The sequence below is a fragment of the Somniosus microcephalus genome, chromosome 17, assembly GCF_052327205.1.
Source record: "Somniosus microcephalus isolate GS21.2 chromosome 17, FLI_Smic_1.0, whole genome shotgun sequence".
In the NCBI taxonomy this organism is placed as follows: domain Eukaryota; kingdom Metazoa; phylum Chordata; class Chondrichthyes; order Squaliformes; family Somniosidae; genus Somniosus; species Somniosus microcephalus.
In genome coordinates, this window is record NC_141003.1 from 87,900,902 (window position 1) to 87,918,504 (window position 17,603).

Sequence of the window (17,603 nt, forward strand, 5' to 3'; positions counted from 1 at the left end):
AGCGTGCCAGAAGCCAAGAGACTCTGTGTCCTTCTCACCAAAGTTGGCCAACACCAGCTACACAGAAATAACAACAGAAAATGCTGGAAAAACTCAGCAGGTCAGGCAACATCCGTGGAGAGAAATTTGAGTTGACGTTTCGGGTCGCCTGACCTGCTGAGTTTTTCCAGCATTTTCTGTTGTTATTTCGGATTTCCAACATCTGCAGTATTTTGCTATCGTACCAGCTACACAGATCTAGCAGGATGCCGTGCTTTTTATAATTCTTGGCGAGATGTGGGCAACAGTGACCAGGCTGGATCCAGTGCCCATCCCTAGCTGGCCTGAGAAGGTAGGCTTTCTCCTTGAGCTGCTGCAGTCCTCGTGGCGATGAGGTTAGGTGGAGGATTCCGGGAATATTGACTCAATGACTGAGGAACGACATTATTTATAAAAACTTGGGACAAATATTAATAAACATTTATGTTACATGAAACCTGTAATTTGTAAACACATTCTATACAAGAATTGTATTTTATAATTCATTTTTCTCCTACTCTGACTGGGTCAGTATGTGACGGAAGTACAAGTCAGTTGGAAGGACATCTTTAGCCTCCTCAGGTGGTTTTTCCAATAGTTCCAATCCTCCCGTCTCTAACACTGTGCCCACAATCCCATCACTAGGATCTGCTACCACTTAACTCTTTATAGGTCTCGATTTTCACAGTTTCCCCAGCTGCTAATTTATTGTACAGGAGGGTCAGTTCCTCTGGTTGTGGCCATTCCGAGTCTGGCGTTGATGGTATTTCAAAGTCTGAGGAAGTCTGCGAGTCAGACTTAAAACCAGGAGTTGAGTTTTGTTCTCTTTCTCCCTGGTGGCAATAAGCAGCATGATATACCTATCAATTCGTCCAATAAAAGGCGACGAGTTAGGAACGTAACTAAAGGTTTTTATTGACTAAATAACAGAGCCCACCCTCGTGGGTGATCGGGTCCAACAAGGAGGAATACCAGCCAGTCGACTACCTTTATACCTGGGCAGGTAGGTGGAGCCATGGGCGGAGTCGGAGGTGGTCAGCCCAGGTATAACAGCGCGACAAGAGGCGACCTCGTATCGTGATACAACGGTGATAACAATACAACAGTGATAACTATAGTGTAACGATAAAGTGGTTTACCACATTCAACCCTTGTTTAGATTTGAGTCCGGCGGGGTGAAGTGTACTACCAGTTCTGGTATGTCAGTCTGTCCGGAGGCCTCGTAAGCCTCTCCGATCGTCGCAGCGGCGGTGCTGCATTATCCGGTGTTAGTGCTGGTGTCTGCGTGGTCGGCGAAGGCTCGTGGGGTTCCGGCATGCCGTCTACCTGGGCTGGAATTGGGGGGGTGGTGGGGGGGGGTAAAGGTGGTGTCTCCGGAGTGCCCGAGGGTGCGAGGTCTCGTAAGGAGACAGTGTCCTCCCGCCCGTCTGGGTAAGCCACGTAGGCGTACTGGGGGTTGGCGTGCAGGAGGTTCACCCTTTCGACCAGGGGGTCTGTTTTATGGGCCCTCACGTGCTTTCGCAGCAAGACGGGCCCCGGAGAGGTCAGCCAGGTTGGTAGAGTGGTTCCCGTAGTCGACTTCCTGGGGAAAACAAACATTCGTTCATGGGGGGTGGCGTTAACGGCAGTGCAAAGTAGTGACCGGATGGAGTGCAGCGCTGTCGGGAGGACTTCCTGCCAGCGGGAGGTTGGGAGGCCCTTAGACTTTAAGGCTAAGAGGACGGCCTTCCATACCGTCGCGTTCTCTCTTTCCACCTGGCCGTTCCCTTGGGGGTTGTAGCTGGTGGTCCTACTTGCTGCAATACCTCTCGCTAGTAGGAACTGACGGAGTTCCTCGCTCATGAAAGAGGAGCCCCGGTCACTATGTATATAGTTTGGGAACCCGAACAAGGCGAAGAGGTCGTTCAGGCATTTAATGACCGTGGTACTGGTCATGTCTGGGCAGGGGAAGGCAAAGGGGAAACGGGAGTACTCATCAACAATGTTGAGGAAGTACACATTACGGTCAGAGGACGGGAGGGGCCCCTTAAAGTCGATGCTCAGGCGCTCGAAGGGGCGGGTGGCCTTGATCAGGCTTGCTCTGTCCGGCCTAAAGAAGTGCGGTTTGCACTCGGCGCAGGTCTGGCAGTTCCTGGTTATGGTCCTGACCTCCTCGATGGAGTAGGGCAGGTTGCGGGCCTTAATGAAGTGGTAAAGTCTGGTGACCCCGGGGTGGCAGAGGTCGTTGTGGAGGGTCTGAAGTCTATCACTTTGCGCGCTGGCGCATGTAATTCGTGACAGAGCATCGGGGGGTTCGTTCAGCTTACCTGGCCGGTACAAGATATCATAATCGTAGGTGGAGAGCTCGATTCTCCACCTCAAGATCTTGTCATTCTTGATTTTGCCCCTCAGCTTGTTATTAAACATAAAAGCGACCGAACGTTGGTCGGTAAGGAGGGTAAATCGTTTGCCTGCCAGGTAGTGCCTCCAGCGTCGTACCGCCTCCACAATCGCCTGGGCCTCCTTCTCGACCGACGAGTGTCGGATCTCAGGGCCCTGTAGGGTCCTTGAGAAGAAGGCCACCGGTCTCCCCTCCTGGTTAAGGGTGGCGGCTAGGGCGAAGTCGGATGCATCGCTCTCGACTTGGAAGGGGATGGACTCATCCACTGCGTGCATAGTGGCCTTGGCAATGTCTCCCTTAATGAGGGAGAAGGCTGCACACGCTTCCTCCGTAAGGGGGAAGGATGTGGACTTCATGAGGGGTCTGGCTTTGTCCGCATAATTGGGCACCCATTGGGCATAGTAGGCGAAGAGCCCCAGGGTTCTCTTAAGTGCCTTAGGGCAGTGGGGGAGGGGTAGCTCCATGAGGGGGCGCATTCTTTCGGGGTCGGGGCCGATGAGTCCGTTCTCTACTACACAGCCAAGGATGGCAAGGCGCGAGGTGTTAAACACACATTTCTCCTTATTGTAGGTGAGGTTCAGCCGTTGGGCTGTACGGAGGAATTTCTCCAGATTCACGTCGTGGTCCTGCCGGTCGCGGCCGCAGATGGTGACGTTATCTAGGTAGGGGAATGTGGCCTGCAGTCCGTTCTGGTCAACCATCCGGTCCATCTCCCTTTGGAAGACCGAGACCCCGTTGGTGACACCGAAGGGGACCCTAAGGAAGTGGTATAGGCGCCCATTCGCCTCGAAGGCGGTGTACTGGCGGTCCTCGGGGTGGATAGGGAGTTGGTGGTAGGCCGACTTAAGGTCGATGGTCGAGAATATGCGGTATTGTGCAATCTGATTGACCATGTCAGATATGCGGGGAAGGGGGTATGCGTCCAGCTGGGTGTATCTGTTTATGGTCTGGCTGTAGTCGATGACCAGGCGATTTTTATCGCCGGTCTTAACGACCACGACCTGGGCACGCCAGGGGCTGTTGCTCCCCTCGATGATGCCCTCCTTCAGGAGACGCTGCACCTCAGAGCAAATGAAAGCTCTGTCCCCAGCGCTGTACCGCCTGCTCTTGGTAGCGACGGGTTTGCAGTCGGGGGTGAGGTTAGCGAACAGGGAAGGTGGCGGCACCTTGAGGGTGGATAGGCTGCAGGTGTTACGCGGTGGGCGGTTTAACCTTCGCTGGTTGTCGACTGTGAGTGGGGGGAGGGGTCCACCGTATGCTAGGGTTACACTTTGGAGGTGGGATTGGAAGTCCAGCCCTAGTAGGACGGCAGCGCAGAGCTGGGGGAGGACGAGGAGTTTAAAGTTTTTATACTCTGTACCCTTAACCGACAAGGTCACAGCACAGTAGCCGCTAATGTCCGTGGCGTGGGACCTCGATGCCATCGAGATTCGGTTGCGCGTTGGCAGGACAGGGAGGGAGTAGTGGCTCACCGTGTCTGGGTGGATGAAGCTCTCCGTGCTTCCGCTGTCGAACAGGCAGGTCGTGGCGTGGCCGTTTACTTTGATGTCCATCATCGACTTGGACAGGTGGTGTGGGCGGGCTTGATCCAGAGTGACGGAGGCTAGCGTGTAGGTAAGCGAGTCGTTGTCGTCTGCGGGCGAGGCGGTCGTCGGGTCCGGGGGCCCGGTGGCAGTCGGGCGTGGTGGGTAAAATGGCGTCTCCCACGAGGTAGGACAAAATGGCGGAGAAGATGGCTGCCCCCATAACTCACATGAGGCACTATTGGGGTCGGTTGCCTTGATCAAAGATGGCCGCCCCCATGACTCACGTGTGGGGATACTGGCCTCAGTTGCCGTGAAAGAAGATGGCCGCCCCCACAGTTCGCATGAGGCACTGCTGGCCTCTGAAGATCCGCTCCTGCAGGCCTTAGAGAAATGGCCTTTCTTCCTGCAGGTTGTGCAGGTAGAGTTCCTGGCTGGGCAGCGCGACCTCGGGTGCTTCTCCTGGCCGCAAAAGAAGCAGCCGGCGGCCCGATCGCGGGTGCCCGATGTCGGAGCCGGTACCGGGGGTGGCGGGCCCGGTCGGGTCCGGGACGCCGACGCTGAGGTAGGTCCCGGGGGCGGCGCTGCGAAGGGTATTGCGGTAGGGGTCGGGCCCGAGTCCCAGGGTCGCGAGCAGTACCTGGAAAACGCCTCCTGGTCCTGATGGGCCACCTCCAGGGAGAGAGCGAGGGCTTCAGCTTTGTCCAGGTCGAGGTCTTTAGCTTCAAGCAGTCTTTGCCGTGAGTAGTCGGACCGTAGGCCTTTCACAAAGGCATCGCGGATATTATCTTCCGTATTTTCAACAGCCGTCACCGCTTTAAAGTCACAGTTCCTGCCGAGTGCTCTTAGCGCCCGTAAAAATTCAGCTACAGACTCTCCTGGCTGTTGCGGGCGGGATCTTAGGAGGTGCCTGGTGTACATGTAATTTACCGGGCTGCGGTACTGCTGTTTCAGTAGGTTGATAGCGGCCTCGTACGTAGTCGTGTCCTGTATGAGTGCGTATACTCTCGGGCTCGCTTGGGCGTTCAGAAGTCTTAGTTTGGATCTCTGCGGGGCGCCGGATTCTTCCAGGTAGGATTCGAAGCAGTCCAGCCAGTGTTTGAAGTTGAGGGCTGCGTTTGCTGCCTGTGGGTTTAGATCCAGGTACGGTGGTTTGAGGGCTTGCAGCCAAGCCGGCTGGTGTGGCTGTGCTTCTGGGAGGGCTTCTGGCTGGCCAGTAGTAGACATCTTTAAAATTTAGTCAATAAAATTGATATACCTATCAATTCGTCCAATAAAAGGCGACGAGTTAGGAACGTAACTAAAGGTTTTTATTGACTAAATAACAGAGCCCACCCTCGTGGGTGATCGGGTCCAACAAGGAGGAATACCAGCCAGTCGACTACCTTTATACCTGGGCAGGTAGGTGGAGCCATGGGCGGAGTCGGAGGTGGTCAGCCCAGGTATAACAGCGCGACAAGAGGCGACCTCGTATCGTGATACAACGGTGATAACAATACAACAGTGATAACTATAGTGTAACGATAAAGTGGTTTACCACACAGCATTTTTACTTAAGGGTATGTTCTCCGAGTCCTCAACATTGATGTTTAACAATGTGGCAGTGGTATTACACTTCAAATTTGAAACATAATCTGAATGATTCCCTTTCTGAAGTTCCCAGCTGTTGCTTTCCTCTACTCCAGGAGTTATGTTCAATGCTGATTGATCCTTACCGCCCAGGAATTTCACACAGCCCATTTTATTTTCTGGAATGTGAATTGACTCGGCATCGTGCAAGCTGCCTTGACTTCCTTGTTCTGATACGTGAGTCGATTGTGATGAACTTTGTGAGAGAAAATGGGTGGAATCTCCATCTTCAGAATCGCTGAAGAGTTTGGGCGATTGTGACCCAGCCTCTTGCTCCCTGGCAGTCTCCGAATCCTCATCAGTTTCAGAAATCAAAACTGGCTCCTGGTTGAAGAACATGTCCCAGCGCGGTGTCTCGGTGCCACAGGCCTTTTCTCCCGTGGACGGCGGTGCTGCAAGATTAGGAGACTCTTTGTTATGCATTGAACTCAAATCACTTTGTGGGTAAATTGCATCAGCATCTTCCTCATCTTCATCATCGTCATCATCATTTGACTCTTCACACTCAAAGAAGTCAGTATTTAAGCAGACAGAAAGTCCACTTGTACTATCTGAATGGATATTCTGGTCTCTCTGAGGCAGAACAGATAGCAAGTCCCTGGTTTCATCGTTGGGCTGCGAATGCAGTGGATCTCGCAACTTTTGCTTCAGTGGAATGAGATGGCAGTCATTGAAAAGGTCTTTGTAGTCCCCATCTAGTTAAAAAAAAACTTTAAATTCACATAACTGAAGCAATTTAGCAAAAATCATACCACAGCACTATTATATATATAAATAAACATCAAGAATGATGATGCAAATTGTTAACACATCCCTATTTAAAATCCCACGTATTTACTACCCACTTAGTACATCAGTTGGCTCACACAACCCAGTTGTAAATAGGTCAGTCAGCAATGCTCCCTCTAATTTTTTGTGCGCGCGGTCCCTTTAAAGGGCTGCGCGGTACACTCGAATTTTTGGGCATGCGCGGTTTCTCCCGTATAAAGGCCGGTGGGCGGCCTGCGCGGGACCTCCAGACCGCCGCGCGGATTAACGGGAACGCTGTCAGTCAGTCTGTGCTAATTAACTATGGGATGGTAGAAAATGAACACAATGACCTTGGTCTCTATTCATCCAGCAATTCCTGTGTTCCTTATAGGCAGTAAAAAAACAATCTTTGCAACACCTGATAAATGATTCATATTTACACAGTTCCACATTAATAATTGTTCTTGCTGCATAAACTCCACCCATTAGAAGTGTAGATTGCTCATGTGTAAGTGCAGTGTTTTTCATTATCTGAATGAGGTTATCCTCCACATACCACACGGTATCAGGAAATCCAATAAATGTTAGCTCACTAAAAGGTGCTTCCTTTGAAATAACAACAGAAAACGCTGGAAAAACTCAGCAGGACAGGCAGCATCCATGGAGAGAGAAACAGAGTTAACGTTTCAGGTCGAAGACCTTTCGTCAGAGTGTAAAAGTCGATTTTAAAATCCATATAGACACACATATTCCTATTATATAAATACCGTAATGACTTGTTCAGGTTAACAAGGCCATAAAAAAAAGCAAACCAAGCACTAGGGTTTATTTCTAGAGGCATAGAATTGAAAAGTAGTGAAGTTATGCTAAACCAGTATCGAACCTTGGTTAGACCACACTTGGAGTACTGCGTACAGTTCTGGTCGCCATATTGGCCCAGAAATTCGGGTCGGGGGCTTCCCGCGGGTGCAAGCCCCCGACCTACACTTACATAGCGTGCCGACATTTGAGGCCTGGCCCTGCGTGCATTTCCTGTCTGTGGCCCACTCCAGCTCCCGGCGCGCTGTGCTTGCGTGATCCAGCGGCGTAGTTAGTTCGATGCGTCGGCTGGGATCACGTGAGCACTGGGCAGCCAATCAGAGGTTGCAAAAGTTCATTCATGAGTTTGATAGTAAGAACTGTCAAACTCATGAAAACTCCGGGCGCCCAAAACAGTACTTAAACTTCAAATAAAAGTTAAAAAAACATCCCACTAATTAAATGAACTATTAATAACTGTAAAAAACTAATTTAAACAATTAATCAAATTTTTGAAAAAAATAATTTAAAAAAAATCGGGTCTAAAAATACACTTACCTTACTGTAAAGTCTTTAAAAATAATAAACCTGTGGAAAAAAAATTCTAACTTTAATTAATAGACCACTTACCTTTTAAAACTAAGTACTTACGTCTGGTTTTTAAATGTGTAAAAAGTGCAGGCATTCACGCACGGGCAAACCTGTCAAAAAAACGGAAGTTCAACGCGCACGCGCTGCCTCATACGTCGCACGCGTTTCACCTCTTAACCCCTTCGTTCAGGGGACCGGAAGTGCCGTTTTCCCGCGCAATGGCTGTGCATGCAAGAAACCGGCATTTCCATCGGGTCCACGCGTGGGTACTCCGTCCGTACTCACGCGTTGGGACCCGAATTTCTATAAAAAGGATATCGAGGCACTGGAGAGGGTGCAGAGAAGATTTACAAGGATGATACCAGAAATGCGAGGGTTTACATATCAGGAAAGGAGGAACAGGCTGGGTCTCTTTTCTCTTGAAAAGAGAAGGCGGAGGGGTGACCTAATAGAGGTCTTTAAAATAATGAAAGGTTTTGATAGAGTGGATACAGAGAATGTTTCCACTTGTGGGGAAGAGCAAAACTAGAGGCCATCAATATAAGATAATCACCAAGAAATCCAATAGGGAATTCAGAAGAAACTTCTTTACCCAGAGAGTGGTGAGAATGTGGAACTCGCTACCACAGGGAGTGGTTGAGGCGAATAGTATCGATGCATTTAAGGGGAGGCTAGACAAGCATATGAGGGAGAAGGGAATAGAGGGTTACACTGATAGAGTTAGATGAGGAAAGACGGGAGGAGGCTCGTGTGGAGCATAAACGCCGGCATGGACTGGTTGGGCCAAGCGGCCTGTTTCTGTGCCGTATATCCGATGTAATCCTATGCTGCAGTTAAAGTGGGGATTCTAGTTTGAGATGCCTGCAAATCACTATTAAAACAGATCCCAATCAGGATTTGGATTACAAGAGTCTGGTTTTAGCTGGACCTTTTAGGGGGAAGGATAATCTTAACAAAGGTGATAAATCAGCACCAACAGGACAGACACAAGACAGACTTTAGGTTTTATTCTGCCGAAGGGTCATCGACTGAAACACTGGGCTGGATTTTGCCATTGGGGGCGGGCTGGGGCGTGTCAGGACCCCGACTCCGATGTGAAGTGGGAAAAAAGTGCGATTTTGCCCTAATTGGGCACTTGATTTCCAGCATGTGGGAACCCCTGGTCCAATGAGTCTTTTCATACAGAAAGTCGCCTCCGATGTCGTCATCAATGCTGCTGGATTTAAGGCCTGCAAGCAGCCTTGCTTCTTCTGGAGACTTTAAACTTTATGCCGATTGTTGTGATCGCTTCATTCAGCAACTATGTCCAGCAGTAGGCCAAAGTGTGCTCTAAGGTTCGATGAGGCCTCCCTCCAAGCTCTGGTGGAGGGAGCAAGATCAAATAAGGAGGTGCTCGTCCCTTCCTCAGGGAGGAAAGAGCCTCCCCAGCAGACGAAAGCTGTGTGGCTGCAAGTGGCCCAGGAGGTCAACTCAATCTCTATGTGCCGCAGAACCTGGCTGCAGTGCAGGAAGAGGTTTCATGACCTTCTCCGCACAGGAAAAGTGAGTGTGACTTTCCCATCACCCTCAATCTGATCCCCATCGCCTCTCCTCACCAGCACTCTGCTTTGCCAACCTCTTCCTCCACATCCCACTTGACACTTACATCCCTGCACCCTTACCCATTCCCTCTCTCTCTATGGTCACATTCACTTAACTATTCGACCATGCAGCCCTCACACTCCCGATCACTGTGATGCAATGACAACTTACAACACACAGGGAGGTGCCCTTTGTCTCCTTCTAACCATCTATGCTATGGATTCTCTACACTCACTCCTTCATTCTCACTCAAACTCCACTTGTGTCCCTCATTGCAGGAAAAGAGAGCCCACAATAAGAGGGAAAGAGCGAGGACAGGAGGAGGGCCACCCTCAGTAGCCCAGCTCACCACCTCGGAGGAGGCGGCCCTGGAAATCGCCGGGATCGAGGATGATTCGCAAGTGGGGGACGGACAGGCGGGCGCATCACAGCAAGCTGGTGATTGAATAGTTTGGCATCTCTCTCATTGACATTGCATGAGTGACTGATAATCATTCTGATGCTCCAACAGATTGACTTATGATCATCTGCACAATTCAATGTGCATGTAACCTTGGCCTCACATCTCTAACTCTTTCCTTTACTCCCCCACAGGACCATCGAAAGCCCCCGTCCCCACTGTCCAGGAGGAACAGCCTGAGCTTCAAGACTCCTCAGAGGAAGCTGCAACCTCTGAGGGTGCAGCGTCAGCAGAATTCAGCGCACCCAGCACCAGCGCAGACACTCACACCTCAGTGGGACTGTCGCGAGATAGAATAGTGTTGTCACCTGGTGTATCACAGCTCACAAGTGAGCATCAGCAGATGGCGGAGACAGGGACTGCAGTGGAGAGTCCTCGTCGGAGGGCGCAGGACTCTGCCAGCTCGGCTCAGCTGCCTGTTGACCCTGTGCCTCTGGGTCCATCCAGGAGAGCGGGGCTGGAACTCCAGGAACAGGTGCAGGAGTCTCTGGCGGGTTTTGTCTCCAGGGTCGCTGCGAGTGTGGAGTGAATGGAGGAGTCCATCGCGAACATGAGCAAAGCCTTTGTGGAGGCATTGGCACAGGAACACATCACCATGGAAAGGATGGCAACCTCCGTGGAAAGGATGACTATGGTAGAGGAGAGGATGGCTACAGCCATGGAGGAGCTAAGTCACCAGAGTGTTGAAAACATGGTCATTGTTCAGAATAGATTGGCATCTCTTGAGGAGCGATGGTCAGCTATTGAGCAGAGAAACCAGAGCTTCATGGAAGTCCTCTGGAGTAGGACTGCCAGTGCAGAAACAGGTCCACATGGCCCCCCTGAAGTGCAGCAAGATGCTGATAAAGCCACTTGCTAGCTCTGAAGTGGGGTTGACCCATGAGAGGGATGTTGGTGGCAGACAGCAAGGAAGTGGGGGCTCCTCTCCAAGCGCTCACACTTCCATGCCACTGCAGAGCCCTCGGTCAGAGCCCCACCAGAGTCCCCACCCAACTGAGATGGGCATCTCAGCCCCTGCACAGCCGCAGGAGCAGCAAAATGTTGACGAGCCCTCACAGGTTTGCAACCCCAGAGGACGCCCGCCAAAGGTGTCGAGACAGGAGCAGCAAGAAAGTGAGCAAGGGGCCTCCACATCTGCTGAAGCCACAGGGGAAGCACCACGTAGGAGCACGCGTAAGAGGAAGATAATGCACAAGTAGTCACAAGGGTAGTCACTTGGGTGTTATGTTGTGTTTATTTTTGAAATGCCATCAGTTGCTTGTTGTGATAAAAAATTCTGATGGCAAACTGTTGAAGTTGTGGCCTGTGTCATTTCGCAAATGGGACTTCCACATTGAGGGCTTAGAGCGACTTGCAATTGTCAGTATGGTGGTCAGAGTGATAGGAATCCGCAGCTTCTTGTCCATTGTCGATGCTCTGGTAAGAAGGTGCGAGGCAAAAGTGTTTGATTGTGCAGGCTAAGCAAATCTGGCCAACATGAGTGCATCCCTTGCATCCCGGGCAGCAATGTGGTCGCGCGCTGGCGCCTTCTGGCCTGTGCAGCTTCAGGTGGGTGAGCAGCAGCTTGGCGCTCCTGTTGTTGCTGCTGCTGTTGTTCAGGGTTCTACTGCTGCCACGGCTGGTCTTCGTCCGAATCTGATGTCCAGGAGGAAAGGAAGTAAATGGCTCCCATGCTTCTGGTATATACCTCAGTTGAGGAAGTGCTCAGTCAAGGTGGGGAGAGGGGTTTCCCAGGAGGTCACACTGGAGATGGGTGTCAGGCTGCAAACTTCCACAACAATGAGTAGGCCTGCTAAAAGTTCCCCCAGACCTGAGACAACAAAGTTCTGCCACCTGCAAATGATGATTGGTGAAAACTCCTTTTTAATGTTGGAGCTGCAGCTGTTAGTAAGCAATCCAGTTGTGCTGCCGCCAGGATTACCTGGCATGTTCCAGAGGAGACGTGCAGGATGTGGGAAAAGTGTTAAAATCAGAAAGGCCTCTCAAAATGGGACCTCTTGGAAGCGGGATGGAAACGGGGTCTGAAACCCCGATTCTGGGAAAATTGTTCGGAGGCGGGATGGAGGCAGGATCAGAGCCGCCCGCCAGTTTTTGTGATTTTAACACCTCACATGCCAATCCCGCCTCCTCGGGCCTGGCAAAATCGAGCCTGTTGATTCTGTTTCTCTCTCCACAGACGCTGCCTGACCTGCTGAGCGTTTCCAGCATTTCCTGTTTCTATTTCTGGTTCACCTCGTTTGTTTGAAGGTGCTATCCTCCTGATGAAACTGATCCTGAAAATGATCATATTTTGGAATTAGAAATGTTTTGGGTGCCTGAGATATTTGATTTTCCTTTCTCCTTGGTTTCCCTGAAGAATGCAATTCATTCCCGAGGAAACAGCATGTCGGAGCCAGAGACAAATGGAGCCTCATCGTTTCTACCGAGACACGTGATATTTACAAAACGATAGATGAGAGCAACTCATCAACTAGTGGCGCTGAACTTAAATAACCCCGAGCAGCGAGAGACAGGTCACTGATCACCAAGGGTCAGCCGTGGCTCAGTGGGCAACACCCTCGCCTCTGAGTCAGAAGGTTGTGGGTTCAAGTCCCACTCCAGGGACTTGAGCACAAAAAACCAGGCTGACACTCCCAGTGCAGTACTGAGGGAGTGCTGCACTGTCGGAGGCGCCGTCTTTCGGATGATATGTTAAACCGAGGCCCCGTCTGCTCTCTCAGGTGGACGTAAAATATCCCCAGGCACTATTTCGAAGAAGAGCAGGGGAGTTCTCCCCGGTGTCCTGGGGCCAATGTTTATCCCTCAACTAACATCACTAAAAACAGATGATCTGGTCAATATCACATTGCTGTTTGTGGGAGCTTGCTGTGCGCAAATTGGTTGCCAAGTTTCCTACATTACAACAGTGACTACACTTCAAAAGTACTTCATTGGCTGTAAAGAGCTTTGGGACGTCCAGTGGTCGTGAAAGGCGCTATAGAAATGCAAGTCTGTCTTTCTCTCTTTATAGAGGATCCTAATAACACCAGCAGTGAACTCTAATTGAAGTATAAGTAACTGAAACAGAGTTATCTGGGACAGGTTATGACCAGTGAATTTTTTTCTACCCCTCCAGGCAGGCGTTTACAGAATGAACCATCATTCTTGCCAGGAACTGCTATTACACAAGATCATGGACTGCAGCGGTTCAAGAAGACGGCTCACCACCACCTTCGAGGGCAATGAGAGATGGGCAATAAATGCTGGCCTTGCCAGCGACGCCCACATCCCGTGAGTGAATTAAAAAAATATATAGTTGTTAGGAAATGGGCATAATCCCAGAGCCAGTTTTAATGTTGTTGCTGATGCTGCTTTCTTTCAGCTGTAGTTTAGTGAGGAGAGGGGGGAAGAAAAAGTTAACATCACTGACTCCAGATATTCCAAGACACGTACCCTCTTCATTTACAAAACTCCTCCTTGATCTCTTCAGCTTCCCCAGTGGTTTGTAAGTGGGCTCACCGTCTCCTGAACACTTCCGACACAATGCCTTCAAACTAAATCAATACAGAAACATAACTAATCACCAACGAGAACCATATTAAAGCAAAGAATAAAGAAACCCAATCTGCTCTAACTGGAATTGCTGCTCCAGGTGTAGGTTAGATGAGCAATTTGCAACTAAGAACCTGCTGGATTTTTAGTGTTTCTGAAATAGTTGCTCAATATTTAACTATTTTCTGTTGCAACTCCCAGTTGCACCCATTTCTTGTGCTGCGGGAGGTAGTCAACCTCTGGAGAATGTGTTTGTCAAAAGGTCTATTCTGGTAGGTCAAGAAATCTCTAAATAACGATATCTGCTATAGTGTGAGAAATAACACATGGTCATTGTGAATGTTGGCACGTGGGTCAAATGCTATACTTACATCTCTTTGACATCTTCAAAATTCTTGCCCACAGGCACTACATTCGGATACACAGTCACAGGCTGTATATAGGAAAGAAAATCCTTTATCTGAGTTGAGAGGGAGGAGGAGGGAAGGAGGGGAGAGAAAGAGAGAGGAATAAAAGAGAGCAATAGAGAGAGAGCGCACGAGAAAGAGTGAGAAGAAAGCAAGAGCGAGAGAGAGCGAGAAAGAAAAAGAGCGAGAGAGAGGCAGAGAGAGCAAGAGCGAGAGGCAGAGAGAAAGAAAAAGAGCGAGAGAGGCAGAGAGAGCAAGAGCGAGAGGCAGAGAGAAAGAAAGAGCGAGAGAGAGAAAGAGCGAGAGAAAGTGAGCGAGAGAAAGTGAGAGAGAGAAAGTGACAGAGAGAAAGAACGAGAAAGTGAGAGACAGAAAGAGCGAGAGGCAGAAAGAGCAAAAGCGAGAGAAAGAGCGAGAAAGAGAAAGAAAGAGCGAGAGCGAAAGAACGAGAGAAAGAATGCGAGAGAAAGTGAGAGAGCGAGAAAAAGAGTGAGCGAAAGGGTGCAAGAGACAAAGAATGAAAGAGTGAGAAAAAGAGAGCGCGAGCGAGGGGAGAGAGAGGGGGAAGAGAAAAAAATAGGTTTTAATACATGGAAATTTTTCTTCCAAATCCCTTTGCACCATTTAGTATTTCAAACAAGTCAACGGGTCCACTCCAGAGTTCTACATACACATCTTTAAAAGATCAATCCAATTCTCTGGACCCCTGGGGACAGACGCTCCTCTGCCATTCCACTGGATTTTGGCCGATTCTGTGGCAGGCAGGGAAGCGATCAAGCGGCTCACTGGCACCTGTGCAATATTGCGCTAGAAACGACCGTGGCCATACAAATATGAGAAGGCACATTCTGAGCCATGAATGGCGGGCAGAGATACAAATTAAGATTGAAAGTCCAGAACTGAAAATTTCTCAGAAATTAAAAGAAAAGCATTTATTTCAGATAATAAAAAAAATGTAACGGCTTTACCTCACTGAAAGATGAATGGAATGAGAAACATGCCCTGTACGAACTCTCTCCAGTTCTGAAATTACAAATACAAATCATTAAGAGACAGCTGATTTATTGTCAACAGTTAATTTCAGGAACTGCCTCAATCGCACAATTCTATTCAACACAACTCAAAAATATTCAATATTTAGAAAGCCTGTTTTTTCAATCGAAACATAATCAAGTGGTTTCATTACCGAGCTCCAACAGCTCCTGAACGATAAACATGGCCAGCATCAATATCCATCCTGTACACATTCCTTCACTAATGCTGCTTTATAAACAGTCTGCACCCCGGATGCAAAGGGCAGGATTTTCCTTGGGCTGTGGAGTCGGGATTGGAGGCGTGTGGGGGTTTAAAATCCTGAAATCGGGGGTCCCGACCCCATCCCGCCCCCAACCTGCCTCCATGCCAGATCCGAAGGAGGCGGGTACCCGCCCCACATTGGGACCCGCCTCCCCGAGGCGGGAAGGGGATTAGTGCCAATTAACTGCCTGTTAGCAGGTAGTTAACAGGCAGTTTTTAGCCTAATCCTTATTTTTAATGATGAAGTGTGGGATTCCCGACGGCTCCAAACCACGCCAAGTTAGAGGAGGCGGACCGTCGGGATGAAGGGCTTGGAGGGATCGAGATGTCCGGTGTTCAGGTGAGTGATGGGTGCATGAGTGCAGAGGTAAATGCGTTTGGTGTGTGTAAAGTGTTTAAAGAAGTTTTACTTACATGTACTTACCTTTACAGCCTTCCTTCCTTCCGGTGTCGGGAATCCCTCATCTCACCGGCACAGAAAGCGGAATGGCTGCGAGCTGTCAAAAATTGCAGCATTCAGCTTTCTGTTCCAGAGAGATCTCTAAATCATCCTGAGAGGAAGGAATTAACCTGGAGTACAGATTGCCAGTGTTTGACAGCTTCAAAGAGCTGTGAAACGCTGATATTTCATCTGTCAAAAGGTCTTGACAGATGAAACGTCAATCTGTGACGTCACCTGTTGCCGGGTGGCCCTTAATTGGCCTGCTGAGCCCGCTGGGTGGGCTCAACAAGATCAATCAAGTCAAAATCGCGTGGGTTGGCCACAACTCGATGGAGGCAGGACTACAACCCCGAAAGTTGTAGTCCCGCCTCCTACCCGACTCCTCAATGAAATTCCAGCCCAGCGTTTCCTTCCCAATAACTTTGAAATATCCGTATATTTCCTGTGTTTTGGAGCTCCTCAGTTCCTTACATTGAAAAAGAAACGCTTGCATTTCTATGGCACCTTTCATGATCACCAGACGCCCCAAAGCGCTTTACAGCCAATGAAGTACTTTTTGAAGTGTAGTCACTGTTGTAAAGTGTCAGCTGTGGCTCAGTGGGCAGCACTCTCGCTGAGTCAGAAGGTCATAGGTTCAAGTCCCACTCCAGAGACTTAAGCAGAAAGATCTAGGCTGACACTCCAGTGCAGTGCTGAGGGAGTGCTGCACTGTCGGAGGTGCCGTCTTTCGGATGAGACGTTAAACTGAGGCCCCGTCTGCTCTCTCGGGTGGACATAAAAGATCCCACGGCACTATTTTGAAGAAGAGCAGGGGAGTTCTCCCCGGTGTCCTGGGGCCAATATTTATCCCTCAATCAACATCACTAAAACAGAATATCTGGTCATTATCACATTGCTGTTTGTGGGAGCTTGCTGTGCGCAAATTGGATGCCGTGTTTCCCACATTACAACAGTGACTACACTTCAAAAAGTACTTCATTGGCTGTAAAGCGTGTTGGGGACATCCTGAGGTCGTGAAAGGTGCTGTATAAAGGCAAGTCTTTCTTTTTCTTAGCCAAGAGGATAAGAAGATTTACTCACATGCCAACCACCAAGTCAAGTGTGATTTCTCCTGGACTATGGTCAGGGACATTTCTGACGTGTAGATCACCCAGTTAAATACCACTTAACAATCTAAACTAACCATTACGTATATGTGAAAATATAATTTATTGTATGGTAAAAAGATCTGTATGTTCCCATCCCAAGTCATGCACAATACTGACTGACAGTACAACACGGCAAGAGAGCCCCAGGTGGGCAGAGGAAACGCTTCAAGGACACCCTCAAAACCTCCTTGAAAAAGTGTAACATCCCCACTGACACCTGGGAATCCCTGGCCCAAGACCGCACAAAGTGGAGGAGAAGCATCCAGGAAGGTGCCGAACACCTCGAGTCTCTTCGCCGGGAGCAAGCGGAAGCCAAGCGCAGGCAGCGCAAGGAGCGCACGTCAACCCAAGCACCCCACCCACCCGCCCCTTCAACCACCGTCTGCCCCACCTGTGACAGAGACTGTAGGTCCCGCATTGGACTCATCAGTCACCTGAGAACTCATTTTTAACGTGGAAGCAAGTCATCCTCGGTTCCGAGGGACTGCCTAAGAAGAAGAACTGACCGACAGGAACAGCTGTTCTAAGGATACTACATACCCAACACAATGAAGGGTTTACATACACATTTATGACTAGCCCAAGATACCGAACTTCACCATGTTCAGTTGGTGTGATAGCTTAACACATTTTCAAAACAATTTTTGATTAAAATTATTTATTGGGCAAAATGAATTATGGTTTAAAAATGTATAATTTAATGACCTTATCATTACAATACTTTTTTTAAAAATGGGGTTTGTATCTAAAGTATTGGTCCGTAATTTGCGGTCAGCGGCAAAGCAAAGGTGCTCGCCTCTGGCCCCGAAGTACGCTTCGCACAAAGATCTCATCATCCCTGTGGCGAGAGGGTCAGCTTTTCCAATGTTCCAGCGTAGTTTAGTGGGAATCCCCTAATGTGAGCTGCTGTGACGTCAACAAGCTGTCTAAGCAGCCAATCACAATGCAGAATTCTCACAGACCAGGAAATAGAAAGCACTAATAATCAATCAATCACTTTTTAAAAAGTTACAGAGAGTGAAATAAAGATTGGGACATACACATTGGGT

At 49.4% G+C, this 17,603-nt stretch overlaps 1 protein-coding gene across 1 annotated transcript in view; it reads right to left on the reverse strand.

Annotated features, from left to right (window-relative positions):
* Positions 1 to 443: 443 nt before the first annotated feature.
* The window catches only part of dclre1c (DNA cross-link repair 1C, PSO2 homolog (S. cerevisiae)), a 67,708-nt gene continuing 50,548 nt past the window's right edge, over positions 444 to 17,603 (reverse strand). Inside the window, exons 11-15 of the mRNA XM_086010828.1 lie at positions 14,637 to 14,691; positions 13,633 to 13,721; positions 13,163 to 13,263; positions 5,464 to 6,245; positions 444 to 878 (exon numbers count right to left, since the gene is read on the reverse strand). Coding sequence (XP_085866954.1) covers positions 660 to 878; positions 5,464 to 6,245; positions 13,163 to 13,263; positions 13,633 to 13,721; positions 14,637 to 14,691 — 1,246 coding nt within the window. The 3' untranslated portion in view covers positions 444 to 659. The remainder of the gene's footprint in view (positions 879 to 5,463; positions 6,246 to 13,162; positions 13,264 to 13,632; positions 13,722 to 14,636; positions 14,692 to 17,603) is intronic.